This window comes from Acinonyx jubatus, chromosome E2, assembly GCF_027475565.1.
Source record: "Acinonyx jubatus isolate Ajub_Pintada_27869175 chromosome E2, VMU_Ajub_asm_v1.0, whole genome shotgun sequence".
Lineage (NCBI taxonomy): Eukaryota > Metazoa > Chordata > Mammalia > Carnivora > Felidae > Acinonyx > Acinonyx jubatus.
The window spans coordinates 13,073,347-13,094,339 of NC_069396.1; the positions used below are offsets into that span (position 1 = coordinate 13,073,347).

Below are 20,993 nucleotides of genomic sequence, written 5' to 3' on the forward strand. Positions count from 1 at the left end.
GTTGTTATGTCTATTACTGACACATTGCACTGAGGGCTACATCTTATTAAAAATGTTCCTTGAGTATCGTTGCTACTCAGCCCAAGGGATTCTACAGTAACTTTGGAGCTTCCCCTTCATCATGCCTGCCCTAGGAGGTAGGGTGAAACCCTTTGCCTCTGAGCTCCTTGGGGCACATTGTTTTCCTTGAGCCCCTGCCAAAGCTGCAGTTGTAGGCATCCCTGCCTTCCACTCCACTGCAGAGCAGGGATCTGCATTGCTGAGCAGCAGTGGGAGACAGCTCATCACCCCCCTGGAGGCCTCCTGGGTTCACAGAAGAAAGAGCAGGCAGTGAAGTGGGGTTGGGGGATCAGACCTGGGCCAAGTGAAGAGGGGAGAGTGACTCCAGGGGGAGAGGACCAAGGGAAGGAGAGAGATTTGGGGGAGGAGGCAGGGTAGTGGGAGCTGAGTAGGGAACTGCTGGTTATTCATTCACTCGACAAAGTGTTTTAACCATCTACAATGTCTTAGGCACCGTTTTGGGGGCTGACAAATCAAAGACCATGCTTTAATGAGGCAACATGGGAAGAACAATAAAAATAATCATAGTTATGGTTAATATTTTTTGAGTATTTACTATGGAGTCAACATTTATCTTATCCTCACAAAAATCTCAGGCATTTGATGCTATTATTAACCTGTTGTATAGATGGTGAGAAGACAAAGAGTAGCCAAGTGACTGGCCAAGGTTACACAGAGTTTGAGCAGGGTCCCTCATCTCCTTAGAGATTGATGCCAAGGCCTCTCAGTCTTCTTACTGACGACAGTGATTTGGAAGGCACATTCTTGTAAGAAAAATTCAGACAATAGCAATGAAACTCAATTTTTCTTTGCCCATGCCCATACCTAGCAGTCTTCACCCCAGGCTGTGTTCCCTTCCAATCCAGTTACGAAAACTATGAGTCCATATACATTATTTTTGATATGAGTGGGCTTCTTGTACATAAGGTTCTACAACTTGCTTTTTCTCCCCTTAACAAAATGTCTTGAACACAGTTTCCTATTGTAAACACAGTTCTACTTCCCTCTTCCTAATTGCTGCATAGTATTCCATGGCATGGATGTACCCTAGAGAAAAGGTGTTTCCAGTTTTCCGCTATTACAAACAATGCTGCCATTCACAACTTTTCCAAAGCTCCGCAGATCTTCTTCCTACTGCAGAGTTGGAAAGTTTCTTCCGGAAGAACCCATGTGATGAATCCCGCGAAAGCACTAACCAACTGCCAATCCAACAGTAGCTGCTTATGCTTAGGCAACAATCTGTTATTATTCCGCCTACTCCCCCCTACCCCCCTGGATTTTATTGTCTTGCGAGAAAAGCAGCTGCCTCAGGTCCTGGCTAGTGGGTTAAACAGACCCCAAACGTGGAACCTTCAGCCACAGAAAACGAGCCTGTGTCTTAAAGGCATATTCGTTCCTCTGGGAGTTGTAGTTTTGCTGGGCAACGGAACCACCTTCTCGCCTCACCTCCCATCTAGATCTGAAGACTCGCCCTTTAGGAAAGCGCTGCCCTAACCAGATTTGCGTACCTGTGCAACAAATAGCTCGGGGTTAGTTTTTTGGGGGAGAACAAACCAGGACCGGCGGAAGGACGAAACTACATTTCCCAGGGTGCGCCGCGAAGGAACGAGCAGCCACGCCTTAAAGAGCCCACTGCGTCCGACAGAGGCAGATACCTCGGCCCGCGCTGGTCCCGGCCTCGCACACCCCAGTGATCCCACAGTTTTTCGGCCCACGCTCTCGGATCGGTAGGACGGAGCTAGGCCAGTGGCCTCCCTGTTCCCGACAGGGAGGAGTTTCCGGGAACTCTGCCGGCGTCCCTGGGCGCCCACGTCTATAGGGGGCATCTGCAGGTCCTCCTCCTCCTCCTTGGCCTGGGTCTTTTCAGTGGGAGCTCCGGGACGTGGCAAGTGCTGGGGCACTTGGGGACACCTGGGACAGGGAGGGATACGGGCCCCAGAGGCCCCTCACCCCTGAGACAAGTGGGACGCTGGATGCCGGCGCTGCTGACTTTGCTTTGAGGCCGCGTCTCCTGCCTCCGTTTACCCGACCTGGGCTAGTCAGTATGCACAAATCTCAATTAGAGGACGTCTGTATAATTTGCAAAGTGGTTTTATTACTAGTCATCTTCTTTCTGCCTTTTTATTTTCTAGAAGGCAAATTAGATCCCTTCATAAGACCGTCCCACCACACCCCCCCCGACTCCCCCCTCCCCCACCTTTAAAGTTCTAAAATGCAAAATCCCTGTTCCACCTATCTTCAAAAAGCATAACTGGAAGAGGTTATTCTGTCCCTGGCTCCCCTTCCTTATCCAATTTTGGAATGAGGAAAACTGGCTGAAGACATTAAACTTGGCCTTAATAGATGAAGTTTTATCACAGTGGGCAGAATATTGGAATAGAGGTCTAAGTTTTCTGTAAATGTTAGGTATGGCAGAGGGCATAGACTCTAGACTCCAGGAGAGATGTCTTGTTTTCGACAGGGTGGTTAAGAACATGAACCTTGGTGTTGGACACACCTGGCCTGCCTGTGCTATTGGTGTATGGCTTTGAGCAGGCTATTCTTGTCTTTCAGCTAGTTTCCTTATCTCTGTCACGGGTGTGGTAAGATGCAATTCAGAGGGCTATTGAGTGAGTCACGTGAGCTGATTCTGCAATGCCTTTGGCCTTGGTCCCTAAAAAAAAAAAGTTGATGTGTTATCATAAAATACTCTTTTGGCTGATCTGGCAAGGCACGCTCCTCCGCCTGGCTTGATTTCCCTAGGCCCTCCCTGGTCTTTACTTCTTCATGGGCATCTTTGACTAGGAGATTATTTCAGAGCCATCACTCCCCCCTGCCACCAGCTTCAGGGTCAAGTTAAACTGCTGTTTCCTTTCCCTGCTGGAGAGAACTACCCCTTCAGCGTGCCACTTCGTTTACATTTTATTTAATACTGGTAACATTCCTAGGAGGTTGGTATCTTTGGCTTACAAAGGTTAGGTAACCTGCTCAAATCACACAGGAAGAGACACAGTTGGGAACAGAGCCCTGAGGGCTGATTCCCAGTCCTAGAAGGCTCTTCTGCCTAGTAGAGTGCAGTCCAGATAGGGCTACCCTCCTCCCTCTGGCCATGATCTGTCACCTGTCCGTGTCTCCCAGTCATTATGCTGAGACCAACACGGGGCTCAGACTTCCTGGGTCATTGGACTCTCCTTGGGGCGTTTCTTCCTTGCTCTCTTTCAGCCCCTTTGCTTGGGACCAAATATCATTACCACCATCACCTGCATATAAATTGGAGCAACCCAGGCCCCAATCGTGGCTGCAGCATCCATTAGCCTCTGTAAAGTGGAAGTGATAATAATTATCCTGCGGGGGTGTTGTGAGAATGAAAAGTCATAATGTCTTAACCGTGGACCAGAGTGAGGAGCTCAGTCCCAGTGCTTGTTATCATTAACATCCTCCTCATTCCATTATCACCTTGTATTTAGACTTTATCGTAATAGCTAATATACACTGAGCACTTTACTCATATTTGTTCTTTCCTTGTCCCTACAAAGTGGGTTCAGTGTAGTGTTTAAGAGAATGGACTCTGGAGAAAGTATCAGGTTCAAATTTGGCTGTGCTACTTGCTAGCCGTGTGACCTTGGACAGGTTACTTCATCTCTCTTTGCCTCAGTTCCTTAATCTTTGAGGATAGAGTGTACTTGCCTGACATTAAGTTAGAAGTTCTTACGGTGATTTTTCTTTTTCCTTTGAGAGAGATGATATTATATTCCCCATGTTGGTTCAGGTCCTTGGAGAAGCAGAGACCGCAATGGGACTAGACTTACAAGAGATTTATTGGGGAAGGGCACAAAGGGGAGGTAGCTAGAGGATGCAGGAAGAGCTGTTAGGCTGCTTCGTGTGAAGAAGCACCAGAAGGGAGGAAGGGAGGGTGGGAGGGAGGGAGGGAGGAAGGAAGGAAGGAAAGAAAGAAGGAAGGAAGGACGGATGGACAGAGGGAGGGGCAGGGTTGGAAGGATCTCTGATTGCCTTGCAGTGTCTGTCGGATTGATGGGGACTCCAGGAACTACGGTTGCCTGTCGGAGGATCCTCATCTTGCAGGAATGAGTCTGTGTTCATGTCCCTGCTGCGCGGAGTCACTGGTTGGGAGCAATTGGTAGGAAGTGTGGCCTCCATGTGAACAAGCTGGGGAGCATTTGTCAGTTCTCTCTGCTGCAGGAGGCCTGCGAGGATTAGGGGTGCCAAAGATCACACAGTGAGTGCCAAGCTGGAATCCCTCGAGGCTCCTTTATTGGAAAGGCCAGATGGACATCTTAGAGAATGCCTTTTCCTCAGGTGGCTGGCCAAGATCTCTACCTCAGATTTCCCTTCTGGATTCCCTCCCGGACTTAGCAGGGAACAGAGAAATTTCTGTTAGCGGTGGAGGCTTTCCCTGAAAGCTGGTGGGAGCGTGTCAAGTGGTGGTGTTTGTCAGCCCTAACCATAGGCTTGAGGGTCTGGCTTACGTAAGAGGGTGCTGTTGCTGTTGGCTCTTAGTTGGTGCTTGGGCTGACTAGTGGACACACACTCTGGGCACCCCCATCATTCCCATTCCGAGCTTTGGAGGTTGGAGGCAGGAGGAGGGGATGGGCTGCCTTGTGGGACAGCAGCTGGATCCCTGCCAGAGGTGGATGGCAAGGTACTTTTGAGCACTTGTCTACAGGTAGTCTTGGGTCCTCTGAAGTCAAATTAATTTCCCAACTGGTAGGAGAGGAATTTTGAGGAGGATAGTAGAGGGTGAAGCCATAACTTTGGCCCACCTTCCCCTCTCTTGCTCAGAGTGCCCTGGAGAAAGATGGCTGACCGGTGGGTGGTAGCCCCCTTCTGGCTCGGAGCTTCTGGGGAGGGGGTCTCCTCTGAGGTCCTTGTAGTGGGCACTGTAGGCACCCTGCCCTCTGCCCTTGAACAGGCTGGTGCACCCCTCCCACAGGTGCCCTCTTCTCCAGGGAATTGCCCTTGGCTTCAGGAGCCTGGGAGGCTAGAACCTCCCTCTCTTCCCTCCTCCTAGCTCACAGCCAATAATTGAATGTTGAGGGGCAGCCCTTTGCTTTAAGGTGGGACCCACTGTCAATCCCATCTTGCTTCCCTCACTTCCTCTGCTGAGGAAATCACATGCATCCACAGTGACAAAGTCAAATGTAATATAACGTAGCAATCCCATTCCCGGGTGTACGTTGGCAGAGGTGAAGTCTTATGTTCACACTAAACCTGCGTACAACTTTTTTTTTTTTTTTAAGAGAGAGCACGAGCAGGAGAGGGGCAGAGAGAGAGGGAGACAGGATCTGAAGTGGGCTCCACACTGTCAGCAGTGAGCCCGATGTGAGGCTCGACCTCACAAAACTGTGAGACCATGACCTGAGCCGAAGTCGGATGCTCAACCAACTGAGCCACCCAGGTGCCATACAAATGTTTATAGCGGCTTTGTTCATGATTCCTCAAAGCTGGGGATAGCCCCAAATGTCCTTGGATGGATGGAGAAACAGACCATGGAGGTCACTTCCTGCAACGGACTGTTGTTTGGCAAATAAAGAGAAAGGAGTAGTGATATGCACAGTCAACTTAGATGAATTCTAAAGGCATTATGTTGAGTGAAAGAAGCCAATCTCAAAAGATTACATTCCAGCCAAGGCTGTGAAGAACAGAGTGTGGTTGTCAACGGTGAGGGATGGAGGAGGGCGTGACCAAGGGGATAGCATGCCGGAGGTTTTTCTGGGTGTGGAAAGTGGTGGTGGCCACAAGAATCTATACATGTGTTAAAAGTTCATTGAACTATCAATTTCAGGGTAAGATAAATGTTTTGAGATGTCCACACACACCTGTATCTCTGCCGCAGGGAACCCCCTCAAGTTTGGCCAGAATGACGCAGCCGAAGGGGGTTGATTGGACGGTCATCATCCTGACGTGCCAGTACAAGGATAGTGTCCAGGTCTTCCAGAGAGGTAGGGACCCCCTCCTTCCCACTTTACCCCTGATGGAGAACCCCCACGATATCCCCACAGCCTCAGGAGCCAGGAAACCTGGGTTCAGGCCCAGATTCTGCTGCTTTCTAGCCATGAGACCTTAAGACACATTGTATCGTTTCACTGAGACTCAAATTTTTTCATCTGTTAAATGGGATTGGTTGTACTTACCTCACAGAGTTGGGCGAAGATCTAAGGAGCTACTCCATGAAAAGCTACTGAGTGCTCACTCTGGCAGCACAGGTACTGAAAATAGAACCACACAGAGAAGGTCAGCATGACCGCTGCTCAAGGGTGCCATGCAAATTTGTGAAGATTCCATATTTTTTACAAATATCAAATCATTGTGTTGCACGGCTAAAACAAATGTAATGTTGTGTGTCAATTATACCTCAATTAAAAAGAAGCCCCTAGGTCAAAGAAAATAAAATAATGGCTATCAGTAGATTTGCTCTAGGTGCTTTGGACCAGGGTGGGGAGGCTGGGGGCCAGTCTCAGCTTGTGTTCTGACCACAGAGCTGGAGGTGCGGCAGAAGCGGGAGCAGATCCCGGCCGGGACACTGTTACTGGCTGTGGAGGACCCTGAGATGCGCGTGGGCAGTGGAGGAGCCACCCTCAATGCCCTGCTGGTGGCTGCGGAACACCTGAGTGCCCGGGCAGGCTTCACCGTGAGTGCTCATGAAGTGCCATCCTCTGGCACATGTCCCGGTCAGAACGGGGATGCGGGCTTCAAACAGATTGTTTCCGAGGTCACATGCTCCTGGGGCTCCATTGCCTGGCCAGTTCAGCATTTGGTATTAGTTTCTGTGCATGTAGATTGGGTAGATTTATCAGGAGGGGGGAGAAGGCAGGGCCAGGCTTTTTAGTGGTTTTAGAACATCGGAGCCAGTATCTCAGAATTGGGCTTTCTGGCGTCTCTTGAAAACTTCCTGGCTCTCCTTTCCACATGGCATCTCTTTGCTGGAACTGGGATAAGGCTGCCTGCTTTGTGCAGGGCCCAGGGGTCAGTGTTCCCACCAGGTTCACCTTCCAGACACACACAGCCACTTCACTCAGTCACCTGGCCCTCATGGCACCCTGACGTAGGGAGTGAGGGTGGTCATAGGAATGGACATGCTCTGATGATGGAGGTGGCCCTGGCAGGGGAGGCCACCACTGTGTGGTTGCCGTGGAGCTTGACTTACTGTGAGTCACCCAGTCAGCCCCACATCCTTGCTTGTAGCTTTTCCCAAAAAGCAGGGGCAGAGAAGTGGCCCAGGTAGAGGGCCACTAGGCTTCTTTATCCAGGAGGGGCCAGAGCTGCCCCTTGCTTGCCTATGGCCATTGGTCTTGACCTTGTCTTTTCTTCCTTTGGTACCTGAGGGGATTTGTGTTGGGGTCTCTCCCTGGACAAGAGGACAACATCCTTGGGTACCATCTGCCCAAGCTTCTGTCAACGGGGCTCTTCCACTTCTGACAGGTGGTGACATCTGATGTCCTGCACTCGGCCCGGATCCTTATCCTGCACATGGTTAGTAGAGGGCCTTGTAGTTCTTCAGGGGCCATGGAGAAGGCTGGAAGCATCAATCCTCGGGGTTAGAAAGTTGTTCTACCATTGTGTGTGTGCAAGGTGTTCCTTGTGCAGATACAGAAGAATCAGAATCGGAATTGATCCAAATGTCCAGAAATAGGGAACTGGCTGAATATAAGCAGTATATCCTCCTGGTGGAATGTTAGACAATGATTTAAAAGTCCAGCTGGGGCGTCTGGGTGGCTCAGTCGGTTAAGCATCTGACTCGTGATTTTGGCTCAGGTCGTGATCGTGAGGTTCATGGAATTGAGCCTTGTATTGGCTCTGCTCTGACAACACAGAACTTGCTTGGGATTCTCTCTTTCCCTGTCTCTGCCCTTCCCCCACTTGCGTGTGTGTGCGCGCATGCTCTGTCTCTCTCAAAATAAATAAACTAAAAAAAAAAAAAAAATTCCAGCTAACTCTACACATTTACCTGGAAAGAGACTTACTAGCTCTGTGACCTTGGACAAATCACTTGACCCTTTATTTCTAGGTCTTACCTTCCTCATCTGTAAAATGAAGATGGCAACAGTTTGTACTTTGTGTGGATGTGCTGAGATGATCCATGTAAATGCTGAAATGGGGCCTGGCCTGGCTCACTGTGATCATTCAATGGATGTATTTTCATTGTTAAGGGGAAAAGGCCAGCCACACAAGTTTATATAGAATGATCTCAATTTTTTTTTAATGTTTACTTATTTTTGAGAGAGAGACAAAGCATGAACAGGGGAGGGGCAGAGAGAGAGGGAGACACAGAATCTGAAGCAGGCCCCGGGCTCTGAGCTGTCAGCACAGAGCCTGACATGGGGCCCGAACCCACGAACCATGAGATCATGATCTGAGCTGAGGTCGGACACTCAACCAACTGAGCCACCCAGGCGCCCTGATCTCAATTTTATAATTGGAATTTTGTGTGTGTGTTTTTAAACTTTCTTCAGCCATTCTTTTCCTTTTTTTTTTTTTTTAAGATTTTTTTTTAAAGGCCTGAGGAGACTGGAAGTTTTATTTATTTTTTAAAGTTTACTTATTTATTTTGAGAGAGAGAAAAAAAGAGAGAGAATGAGTTGGGGAGGGACAGAGACAGAGGGAGAGAGAAAGTCCCAAGCAGGCTCCGTTCTGTCAGCACGGAACCTGATCTGGGGCTTGAACTCACAATCAAGGAGATCATGACCTGAGCCAAAATCAAGTGTCGGATGCTTAACTGACTGAGCCACCCAGGGGCCCCAAGATTTTTAAAAATAATCTCTACACCTAGCGTGAGTCTCTAACACACAGTCCTGAGATCAAGAGTCGCAGGCTCCACTGACTGAGCCAGCCAAGACCCCTTTAATTGGAATTTTGATGAAGATGAATGTCAATCCACATGCAAGAAATAATACAGAGAGAGAAGCCTTTGTAAACTTTGCCCATATCCCCCCAGTGGTAACAAATTCAACAGCTATAGTGTAACCACAGTCAGATATTGACATTGATACAATTCCTAAACTTTTCCCTTAGTTTTACTTGTAGTGTGTGTGTGTATGTATTAGTTACTGTTGTCTCTCCACCTTCTCATGATCTCATTGAAAAAAATTAAAGAAAAGTCTAAAAGGATGTACCTCAAAATGAGGGCAATGGCTGTCATCCCTGAGGAACTGTTTTCTTTGGGCACATCTGCATTTTCTAATTTTTCACCATAATCATATAATTGAAAACATTTTAAGAAAAAAATAAAACGAGAAAACGCTTTTTAAGTTACTGATTTATTAGGTAGGCTCCATGCCCAACACTCGAACTCACGACTCGGAAATCAAGAGTTGCGTGCTCCACTGACTAAGCCAGCCAGGCACCCCGAGAAAACACATTTTTAAAAGTCTTCTAGGTTGATGGCTTCCTGCCTTTGCACAGCTGATAGGCTGTCCCCAGGCTCTCTGCCCCAAGGGTTCTTTTCCTGTCCGTGCTCCCTCCTTAGGGCCGAGACTTCCCTTTTGACGACTGTGGCAGGGCCTTCACCTGCCTCCCTGTGGAGAACCCCCAGGCTCCGGTGGAGGCTGTGGTCTGCAACCTGGACTGCTTGCTGGACACCATGAGCCATCGGGTAAGGCTGGCCATAACCACAGGGCCTCATCCCAGAGACAGCCACACCCCTCCCACTGCACCAGCAGCTGTATATTCTGTGCTGGCGCAGACAGGAGACGCCAGGAAGAAAGGCTTTGGAGGTGCCCAGAGTTAGAGCTTCTGAAGGTTAGTCTCGGCCACATTGGTGGGGAGGTGTGGCCCTCAGAGGATGGGGGAGGGTTGGCATCAGCGCCATGGGTCAGGGGAGGCCCTGTTACCTCGGCAGACAGGGTCTTTCTGGACAGGATGGCTGCTGGAGTGCATAGAACAGGCCAAGACTGGGCTGTGTGGGAGCAGAGGAAGGGTTGGTCCAGGCCACCAGCTGCATTCTGTCTCTCTCCACAGCTGGGCCCAGGCTCCCCACCGGGTGTGTGGGTTTGCAGCACCGACATGCTCCTGTCTGTTCCTCCAAACCCAGGTGAGTCTGAGAAGCCTTGGGACTGCCTTCCCTGGCCACAGCCAGATACCTTTCTTCACTTGGTCTCTGGGCCTGGCCTGATGCCCTGTTCAGAAAGGAAACTGTAGGGTGTGGAGAATGAAGCCCAGACTGAGTTAGGGCTTCCCCTTCTGGGCCTCAGTCTTCTTGGCTGTAGGATGGAGACCCCCAGCCCTGCCCCTTCTGCCCTGCAGGGCTCTGTGGAAGAATTTGGGGAGGGGAGGTATTGTCATTCTCCCAGAGGAATTGAATGCCCATTTGGCTTTGGAAACGATATTCCCTTTAGAGTTGTCTGGATGCCCCTGCCCCGTGCTCTTGCCTCCACCTGGTTGGAGACCCCTGTCTTGGGTTGAGGCCCCTGGGGGAACCTCCTAACTGCCCCATTCACAGGGATCAGCTGGGACAACTTCCGGGGAGCAAAAGTGATTGCCCTTCCAGGGAACCCAGCCTATGCCCGGAACCATGGCGTTTACCTCACTGACTCCCAGGTAGGGCCCCTGGGGCAGCTGTGTGGGCAGATTGACCATCTGGGTTGGCCTCCTGGTCCTATGCTTGGGGAATCCTCTCATCCTGGACTTTCTAGCCTGGTCTGGATTTGGAGGAGGTCCCCTCTGAACAGCCCTTGTGCTCACTTAGTCTTTTGCCAAACATGAATTGCACACTGACCCTGTGCTAGGGTCTGTGCTCGAGGCTGTGAAAACATGCAAAGCCTGCCCTCTACCATCAGGGGTGGGAGTCTTCAGTGCTTGTGTCCTTGGGAGCACCCTGGTACCTGTCAGACTTCCATCCTAGGTTTTCGTTTGGAGAACACCTTGCGGTGCCCTCCTTGCTGGTCCTTTCTTGCTCCTTTCCCTAACTCTGTTTTCTCCCCACATAGGGCTTCGTTTTGGACATTTACTACCAGGGCACCGAGGCAGAGATACAACGATGTGCCAGGCCGGATGGGCGGGTGCCACTGGTACAGCTGCCAGACCCACGCTAGGTTCTTTGGAGACCTTATGGGACGAGGAAGGGAGGGTTTGCCTATCTGCACTCCTTCTGGAAGATTCTGGGGCAGGCTAGAACCAGGATCCAAGTAAGGTCTAGAACTGGCATTCAGGGGAGCTGGTGGAGCCAGAATCTGAGGCAGGTGTGGCAGAAAGGCTGGAACCAGCCTGTGAGTAATTTCAGGAACACATTTGGGAGGAAGTCTAGAATCTGATTTGGGGGATCCTTCTAGAATGAAAGGCAAGGATAGGAACATTGGGTAAGGGTCTGGGACTGGACCTTGAGGAAGATGGGGAACTATTTCTCATTCTCTGTCTCTAGTTCAGGGAGGCCTGACAATTGGGGTGGGGGTCCCAGAAGGTGGATGTTGAGGGGTCCCTTGGTGGGAGCCCACTCCCATTAAGCCTGGATCCTGGGTGCTGGAGTGGCCCAAAGACAAAAGACCCTGCCTGGTATGGCAGCCAGCCTTGCTTGGCCCATCTGCATGAGTCCTTCCCAATTCAGGGCCCAGGCTGGCCCCAGAGTCCCACAACCTGACTTGACCTCTCTAGGTCTCAGGGATCGCCTTCTTCTCTGTGGAGACTGCTGAGCACCTCCTGGCCACCCATGTGAGCCCGCCCTTGGATGCCTGCACCTACATGGGCTTAGACTCTGGAGCCCGGCCTGTCCAGGTGACTGGGGGTATGGGCTGGGGACCCCTGGCCTTGGGTAGAGGCCCTGACACTGGCAGCCTGGTGGTCCCTTTCTTCTCTGGGTCAGTGTCTCTGGGAATGGGACTGCCCCAGCTCAATCTAGGAACCTTCTCAATAGATGTGCTTCCTACCCCTGCCCCAGCTATCTCTCTTTTTCGACATCCTGCTCTGCATGGCCCGGAATGTGAACAGGGAGGACTTCCTGGTGGGGCAGCCTCCACAGATGGGCCAAGGTGACATGGACATCGGAAGTTACCTGCAGGGTGCCCGGGCTGAACTGTGGAGGGAGCTTCGTGACCAGCCCCTCACCATGGGTGGGTACTACCTCTTGGCTCTCTGGGGAGACCACGGGAGTGAGGACCCCCCCAGGATGAGGCAGCTGCCTGCCTGGCCCCCAGGCTTCTGGACCATGCAGGCCTAGTGCATGCCAGACAATTACCCGCTCCGAATCCAGAGCCTGTAGCCCTCTTCCCTTCTTCCTTTGTCTTGTTCCTGGGGTCCAGTTCCAGTCTTTCTGCTTTCTAGCTGTGTGACTTGGACAGGTTGCTGAGTCTCTCTGGATCTCAGCTTCCCCATCGGCACAATGGGCTCATTGCCATGCCTGCCTTCCCCTGGCCTGGTTAAGAGGTGTCTTCGGTGGGAGGCCTGGCCTGGCATCAGAGCTGCAGCAGGCATGGGGTTGGGGTCGGTACTTGTATCTTTACAGCTTATGTCCCTGATGGCAGCTACAGCTACATGACCAGCTCGGCCAGTGAGTTCTTACACAGCCTCACATTCCCAGGGGCTCCCAGGGCCCAGGTAGTGCACTCCCAGGTGGAGGTAAGACCTGCCTGGAGGGAGGGCCAGCAGAAGTGCCTGCTGGGTGCCTGTGGACAGGTGGGATGGGGGCTCCAGGAAAGGGAAGGAATAGCCCATCCTTGGAATAGAGTAGGTGTAGGTGTTATTATCCCCATTTCACACATGAGGCACTGGAGGCTCAGAGAGGTTAAGTAGCTTGCTTAAATCCACAGAGCCAGTAAGTGGTCATTTCAGGATTCTACATGCAGGTCTGCCTGAGAAACTAGAGAAGACTCCCTTCATGCTTTTCTGTGGGGTCTGCTGGGGGATAAGCACATTTGAGGTGATGGGCCTGGGTCATTCCCATGGGCTGAGAAAAGTGGCAGGGAGAGCTCATAGGTGGCCCTCAGGGTGGCAGGGATAGGGGTAGCTGCACAGATGGGAGAGGATTCCTGGGAGAGCTGTCATTTGGTACCTCTGTTACTGAGTTCAGATTTGTACTGGAGGAGAACACAGGCGGAGCACGCTGCTGGGGGAGCCTCTGGAAGAGCGGCGTGAACAAGAGGGGATGGGAGTTGGCTTGAGGCTGGGGTCAGGGCAGAGGGATGTGCCTGGCTGTCAGGGCACAGGGAGCAGCAGGCATTCTGGCTGGGGCCTTGGCTGTGGGGGAGCCTGGGTCCTGGGCCCTCACAACATTCTGCTTGGCTTCCCAGGAGCCACAGCTCCTGGGTGCCAAGAGCTCCGTGGTCAGCTGCCTGCTGGAAGGCCCTGTCCAACTGGGTCCTGGGAGTGTCCTGCAGCACTGCCATCTTCAGGTGAGGCCAGGGGCAAGCAGGAGGGCAGCGCTCCAGGGGCCAGGGTCCTGTGTGTGTGTGTGTGTGTGTGTGTAGGTACTTAGGGCTGTGCTAGGATGCATACCTTTTCTCCTATCAGGGCCCTGTTCATATCGGCACTGGCTGCTTGGTGAGTGGCCTGGACACGGCCCAGTGCAAGGCACTGCACGGCTTGGAGCTGCATGACCTCGTCCTTCAGGGACACCACGTGCGGCTGCACGGCGCCCCCAGCCGTGTCTTCACCCTCGTTGGCCGTCTGGACAGCTGGGAGGTTAGGTGTCCACCCTGCCTCCCCGAGGGTTCCAGCCCATCTCCTACAAGTCTCCCTGAACACTGGCCTGAGGGATAGGTGGTGAGGAGGGTGCAGCCAGTTGTCTCAACAGGCCTTCACCACCCTCCTTGTCTGCTCTATGTGGTGGGCTTGGTGGGGTGGACCGTGTTATAGGCCAGACACTGAGGCACAGAGAGGGTGGTGACCCACCTTGGACCTCAGAGCTGGTTATGATGGATTGGGCCGAGTGCCAGGCACCTGGGCAGGAACATCGAGGCTCCAGGGCTTGACACTGGTGTCTCAGAATTTCCTTGCTTATGTGCTCGTCACTCTTGCTATCTCCTCTGGCCTCAGTGTCCCTAACCCCTTTCCTGCCTCCTCCTCTTCCTCCAGAGACAGGGGACAGGAACGTATCTTAACATGTCCTGGAGTGAATTCTTCCAGAAGACAGGCGTTCGGTAAGGTTAACGGCCCAGATGGGACTCTACAGGCCTAGGCAGCTAGGGCAGGGCATCTGCTTCTCTGAGGCTCACCCCTGCCCTTGCTCCTGCCCCAGAGCAATACCCGGCCCCCTAACCATCCCTGGGGTCCAAGGTAGTTTTGGGCAGCCTGATTTGTCCCACCATCTTTCTGAGCAACTACAGATCGCTGGCTATGCTCAGGGTTTGGGATTTTGTCCAGTGGCCTGGGAAAAGAGGCAAGGCAGCCAGGCCTCTCTCTCTGAGCTGCACACTTGTGCTGCCTCTGGAGGAGTCTGTCCTGTCACCATGAATGAGCCAGCCCCCAGCTGACAGTCAGTCAGGGCTTGGTGATCAGGCAGGAGCCCTTGCTTCCCCCCTGCTAATATGTCTTTCCCCCACATCAGAGACTGGGATCTGTGGGACCCAGACACACCCCCTGCGGAACGTTGCCTTCTTAGTGCCCGCCTCTTTCCCGTGCTCCACCCCTTGAGGGCCCTGGGACCCCGGGACATGCTGTGGATGCTGGACCCCCAGGAGGATAGGGGCAAGGCCCTGCGGGCCTGGCGAGCCTGCTGGCGTCTGTCCTGGGAGCAGCTGCAGCCGTGCCTGGACCGGGCTGCCACACTGGCCTCCCGCCGGGACCTGTTCTTCCGCCAGGCCCTGCATAAGGCGAGGCGTGTGCTGGAGGCTCGGCAGGACCTCAGCCTGTGCCCGCTGATCCGGGCCGCTGTCCGAGAGGGCTGTCCTGGGCCCCTGCTGGCCACGCTGGACCAGGGTGAGTGTGCTGGAAAGCCAGTCTCAGCGTCACCTGCCCTACCTGCTCTCTGGATCATCAACCTGAGGGTACTAGGGAGCTGTGAAACTTCAAAGTGGGGGAGAGACACAGTGGAGTGTACTTGTAAGTTTGGGGGGAAGTTTCCTCCCCATCAGTGGGGAGTTTGGTGAGAGGCTGAGGCTTGGGGCTGAGCCTCTGGGTCCTATGAGCATCAGCAAACCCAGCAAAGTTTGCACCGGGTTGGGATGTGGTTGGCTCTACCCAGAGGCCCAGGCACACTGGCTGGGGGCTCAGCCGTAGCCTGCTAGGCAACACCTCATTAGCCCCAGTGAAGCTGGTTGATGGTGGGGCTGAGACCGAACTCGGGTGGTTTGACCCTGAAGCCTGAGCTCCTAACCACTGTGGACATTCTGGGTGAGGGGGTGAAGAGGGGGCTGGGGCTGATAGGTTGAGAAGAACCTTGCTTGGCGGAGGAGCAGGGAACATTCATAGGCAAGAATATATCTTGGGTCCAGGTGAAGAGGTGTGAAGGATCTGGAGTGTTTGGGGGACTGCTGAGTAGTCTCTGGGGGCAGAGGGCCCTGGGGGCAGGCCCCCTCCCCTGCCACCCTGACTCCTGGCCGTTCAGTTGCAGCCGGTGCAGAAGACCCTGGGGTGGCGGCCCGGGCTCTCGCCTGTGTGGCGGATGTACTGGGCTGCATGGCAGAGGGCCAGGGAGGCTTACGGAGCGGTCCAGCCGCCAATCCCGAGTGGATGCAGCCCTTCTCATATCTGGAGTGTGGAGACCTGGCGGCCGGGGTGCAGGCACTTGCCCAGGAGCGGGATAAGTGGCTGAGCAGGTGGGTGCTCCAAACTTTTGGAGAAGTCCTTGGCCATCCTTGGAGGTGGAAACCCACGGAGAGGTAGGCCCCTCTTACCACGGTTACCTAGGGCAGTCAGGTCCCCAAACCCAGGCAGTCCATCCCCAGCTTGGGGTTCCACGCCACCGTCTCTCCCATCCCTCTTGGCAGGCCAGCGTTGCTAGTGCGAGCTGCCCGCCACTACGAGGGAGCTGGGCAGATTCTGATCCGCCAGGCTGTGATGTCAGCCCAGCACTTTGTCTCCATGGAGCCAGTGGAGCCGCCAGCACCTGGGCGGTGGGTGGTGGCTGAGTGCCCTGCTCGCGTGGATTTCTCTGGTGAGCCCCTTGTGGCGTGGTGGGGTGAGGGTAGCCACCCCAGGGCTGGGCTGGCTGCCTTGTGACTAACTTGGTCTTGTCTAACTGCTGAAGGTGGCTGGAGTGACACGCCACCCCTTGCCTATGAGCTTGGTGGGGCAGTGCTGGGTCTGGCTGTGCGAGTGGATGGCCGCCGGCCCATCGGGGCCAGGGCACGCCGCATCCCAGAGCCTGAGCTGTGGCTGGCAGTGGGGCCTCAGCAGGACAAGATGACCATGAAGACAGTGTGCCGGAACCTAGATGACCTGCAGGATTACTGCCAGCCCCATGCCCCAGGTCAGGGCACCTGTGACATCTGCAGGTGGGAATGGCACGCATGGCCAGCTGAGGGATGGGGGCAGAACCTTGGAGACCCTGCAGGCCATGGAGGCCTGTCCTGAGGGTGAGCCAGTCTGGTGGAGGAGCCCTGAAGTCATCCTGCCCGGGTACATGCAGGCCCAAGGAGGTAGGGCTGGCACATTTGCCTGTGCTGGGGGGACCAGAGGCCCTTTTATGGCTTGGAGATAGGGCCTCCAATACTTCTGGGGTTTTATCTCCCAGTGAGCCCTGTGCTGGGCTGGGCAATAGTGGACGTAGTTTGGGGTATCTGCTTCTACCCTTGAAGATCAAATTCCTTGCTGGTCCTTCCACAGGGGCTCTGCTGAAGGCAACCTTCATCTGTGCGGGGATCGTGCATGTTGGCTCCAAGCTTTCCCTGAGAGAGCAGCTGCTGCACACCTTTGGGGGTGGCTTCGAGCTGCATACCTGGTCTGAGCTGCCCCATGGCTCTGGTCTCGGTGGGTGGGCCCTGTCTCCCTGCTGCCCACCAGTCGCATCCCTAACCTCCAGCCTCGCCTCCGGTCCCCTCCCTGGCCTCTGCCCAGCTGAGGAGTGAGCTGGGCAGAGCTGTTTCATGTCTGGCGCTTTCCTCTGCACCCTGCAGGCACTAGCAGCATCCTGGCTGGTGCAGCCCTGGCTGCCTTGCAGAGGGCCGCGGGCCGGGTAGTGGGCACAGAGGCCCTGATCCATGCAGTGCTGCACCTGGAACAGGTGCTCACCACAGGTATGGGACTGCCCTGGGGCAGGAGGGAAGTCATGGATATTTTCCCAAGGGCTTCCAGGGTCTCCCGGGACTTGCAGACAGCCACGTATACATATGCATGGTCAAAGCTTCCTTGAAGTTGGTTAGAGCTTCCTTCTTACCACTCTGACCCTTTCTGGTGGTTTTCAACTTCAAATGTTTCTATCTCTAAGGACCTGATGCTTTAGGAGTACCTACTAAGTACTAGATTCTGTGCTGCACCTTTCATGTGTTTTATTAGGTACTCGTTATACCAGGTGCTATTTCTCATGATTCTGTCCCCACCTAGGGCTGTCTCTCAGGGTGAGGCTGGGCAGAGGTGGATTTGGAATAGGGGACAGGACTTTTAGCTTGCCTTCTGGCAACTTGCCCTGCCCATGGGCTGTGGTCCTTTGTGCCCCCCCACTACCATATGGCTGTGATCATAATAGAATGCTACTAACACCTTCCACCTCTGCACCACCGTGGCCCTTTGGAATCCATGCACAATGGAGAGCAGCTAGTTTGTCTGACTCCAGATCCTAGGGTGCTCTGGTCACCTCAGGATGCAGGGCCTCATCCACAGGACGCTGGGAAGGAAGCTGCCGCAAGGACAGATAGATGCCTGATGATGGTATCTTCTCTGGTCACTTTGTAGCCCAGTCTCCTCCTTTTGTTGCCCTGATTCACATCACATAATGGGTAGTCATTAGCAAAAAGGGCAGCCTGTTAACTTTCCTTTTGAGGTGTAGCATTCAAATCATTCATTTGGTCAATTGAAGGAGGCTCAGCCCCATTGTTGAGTTCCAGGGAGTCAGCTGATCAGAGTATCCACTCTGTGCTGGGCCTTGGGGATAAAATGAGCAAAAACAGGGTCTTTGCCCTCAGAAGGTATATGGTCTGTTGGAGACAGGCCTTACTCAATAACCACTCACATGAATGTATAATCACAAGCTGTGCCAAGTGCTCTGACGAAGAGGGGTGCAGGTAAGGAGTTCTTGACATTTGGGGCCTGATGCCTAAAGTTCCAGATGCCCCCTGCCGTTGGCAATTTGTACTTTAAATCCTTGTAGGCCCCAGGTATGAAAGGCCTATCCCAGAATTATCTCAAGTTGTGACACTTTTGTATAGCTGCAAGAGGAAGAGATCCATACCTTTCATTCCTAAAGCAAGATGTGAACAAGCTCTTTCAATTTCAATAAGAAATGCTAAAAAGCTTTCCAACATCAACACCCTTTATTAGAAAAGACAGGGTGCAGGGAACCGTTAAGCTTCAGGGGAAGTCCCATGTTATCTCTCCTTGAGGGGAGCAGTTTACTGTTAGGTCTTATCCTTTGATATGGCTTACCCCAATTCCAGTTACACAGTAGGTCTGCACCCCAACTCAGGCGTTGTGAGTTTCAAGCTTGGCTCCGTAACACTTTCCACTTGCTGGGCTCGTCCTGTTCTGAAGGCTGGGGGCAGAAGCTGCACGGCTCACCTGGCTCAGCCTGGGTCGGGAGAAGCGGGCTTCCCATGCTGGTGCTTGTCAGGGGTGCAGGACTGGGAGCCTGGGCTGGGAGAGAGAAGTTGGGACAGATAGGCTCCAAAAGTGATGGGACCCTGGGCTTGCAGGAGGTGGCTGGCAGGACCAAGTGGGTGGCCTCGTGCCTGGCATCAAGGTGGGGCGCTCCCGGGCTCAGCTGCCACTGAAGGTGGAGGTGGAAGAGATCACTGTGCCTGAGGGCTTCCTCCGGAAGCTCAATGACCACCTGCTCCTGGTATACACTGGCAAGACACGCCTGGCCCGGAATCTGCTGCAGGTGAGCCCTGGCCTCAGGAGGAAGGTGGGAGGCAAATGGCTCAGCTGGGCTCAGATCCTCATTGCATTCCTCCTGCCCCATCTGCAGGATGTGCTGAGGAGCTGGTATGCCCGGCTGCCTGCCGTCGTGCAGAATGCCCACAGCCTGGTGCGGCACACCGAGGAGTGTGCAAAAGCCTTCCGCCAAGGTGAGGTGCTTCTTGCCTGGAGCTCAGGGCATCAGGAGTGAGTACCTTGTTGCCTGTGGGTCTGAGGCCAGGAGCCTTTGCAGGCCTGGCCTGGGCCCCGTGTAGGAGGCCCCTGGGGACAGAAGCCTACTGTCTGCCCTCCACAGGGTCTCACACTTAGGTGGGTGGGAGTCCTTTCTCAGGATAACACTTGCATCATGAGGGAGGCCTCCAGCCCCACCTACCAGGAAGCAGACTGGGGCGGAGGCTCAGCCTCTTGAGTTCTGGGGAGTCAGCTGATCAGGGTTCCATGTCTGTGTCTACATGATTGAACACTGTACTGGGCACTATGCCAGCTGCTCTATGCACTTTAGTCCTCAACCCTTGAGGTGGGCTTTATCACTCCTATTTCCAGCCAGCACTGGACCTAGGTTTTTCACCAGGACACTGGTTAAGTAGTGCTTCTTGGCACATTATTCAGTCCAGAAATAGGTGTTGAGTATTCCAGCTCAGGCACACCACTCCCTTCTCTGCCCCCACCCAGGGAGCCTGCCTCTGCTGGGCCAGTGCCTGACCACTTACTGGGAGCAAAAGAAGCTCATGGCTCCAGGCTGTGAGCCCCTGGCTGTGCGGCGTATGATGGATGTCCTGGCCCCTCACGTGCATGGCCAGAGCCTGGCAGGGGCAGGTGGTGGAGGCTTTCTGTATCTGTTGACCAAGGAGCCGCAGCAAAAGGAGGCTCTGGAGGCTGTGCTGGCCAAGACTGAGGTACCTGGTGGTGCTGGGGGTGGTGATTGGTGGGGGACAGGAGCCCTCAGTGTGTCTCACCACTAAGCAGGGGCTACAGCTGCAAGTCTCCCTGATCACTTGCAGCACGAGACGTGGCCTGAGACTTGCCCAGAACCCTCTAAACACCTGTCCTTTGCTCCCAGGGCCTTGGGAACTACAGCGTCCACCTGGTAGAAGTGGACACTCAGGGCCTGAGCCTGCAGCTGCTGGGGAGTGAGACCTCAACCTGATGCCCCTTCCCAGATTTGTCCTTCTGTAAGAGGAGAAAACCTGGAGCTGCAGCAGCCTCTCCCTTCTTTCCTCCATGGGAAGGTCAGCCTCTACTCTATGCCCACCCCTTTGTGAACCTTCTCCCAAAGGAAAACAGCCAACGTGAGCTTGGGCCCAGTCCTTTCTGGAGTTTGGTGAAACTGGTGGTGCCTGGGAATAGGACTGTACCTCCTGGTTGACTGTGGCCTAGGCTTGTCCTCTGGACATAGGAAAAGTCTCAAGCATAGTGTCCAATGTGGCCTTTACAGATCCATGGCCAGCCTTGGCCTTCTCGCTCTCCATGAGGGCCTGGGAAAAGGAGGACAACCAGCTTTAGCACATGGCTGGGGTCCCCTGGTAAGGCCAATCCTGAAGAGGCTCTTTGAGGCATTTCCTGTGGCCTTCCTTGGAGGTCTGGCTTCTGCCTGAGAAGAGACTTCCTGTTCCACACTCACTCCCAGGCTGATTTGATGGGGGAGTGGGAACAGGGGTGGGGGTCTCTATTCTTGTTTGTGGTCATGAGCCAGTGCAAGTCACTGCTAATAGAGGCCTTAACTATTAACACTATGGACTATGCCACATGACCCAGCGTCTATGGACATTTGATTTCCAAAATTACAACCTTCTTGGAATAAATTCACTCTGTCCTTCAAGGTTGTCTTCCTAAAGCTTTTTTTTTGATCCTGTGAGGGGCAGTTCCCACTTGCCTTGGTACTGTGGGAAACCCCCTGGGACAATCCAGCTTCTGGTGCTGAGGGCCCAAGGAGGGGATGAGGGTCCAAGATTAGATGAGGTGCCTGCTTTCATGTGGGTACTGACTGGCTGTGCGCC

General features: G+C 53.6%; 1 protein-coding gene and 1 non-coding gene across 5 annotated transcripts; both read left to right on the forward strand.

Moving 5' to 3' along the window:
• Window positions 1–1,423: 1,423 nt before the first annotated feature.
• FCSK (fucose kinase) lies at window positions 1,424–20,815 on the forward strand. Of its 4 annotated transcripts, XM_027076178.2 has the most exons (24): window positions 1,424–1,787; window positions 5,894–5,999; window positions 6,537–6,688; window positions 7,480–7,530; window positions 9,524–9,649; window positions 10,015–10,087; window positions 10,496–10,593; window positions 10,983–11,063; window positions 11,644–11,763; window positions 11,927–12,098; window positions 12,491–12,603; window positions 13,275–13,376; window positions 13,495–13,665; window positions 14,059–14,123; window positions 14,531–14,901; window positions 15,530–15,740; window positions 15,912–16,078; window positions 16,172–16,393; window positions 16,750–16,893; window positions 17,040–17,159; window positions 18,771–18,958; window positions 19,046–19,145; window positions 19,669–19,892; window positions 20,057–20,815. In XM_027076178.2, exons 2-24 carry the CDS (start codon window positions 5,918–5,920, stop codon window positions 20,141–20,143), a joined length of 3,240 nt encoding a protein of 1,079 aa, XP_026931979.1. In that variant the 5' UTR covers window positions 1,424–1,787; window positions 5,894–5,917; the 3' UTR covers window positions 20,144–20,815. The 4 variants fall into 4 exon arrangements, with proteins under 4 accessions (XP_026931979.1, XP_053066520.1, XP_053066521.1 ...); XM_053210545.1 differs by lacking the exon at window positions 5,894–5,999 and having other exon boundaries at window positions 7,383–7,530; XM_053210546.1 differs by lacking the exons at window positions 6,537–6,688; window positions 7,480–7,530 and having other exon boundaries at window positions 1,427–1,787.
• Window positions 6,243–6,349, forward strand: LOC113604439 (U6 spliceosomal RNA). Its single transcript, XR_003426382.1, has one exon. It is a non-coding gene; the product is annotated as a U6 spliceosomal RNA (small nuclear RNA).
• Window positions 20,816–20,993: the final 178 nt, after the last annotated feature.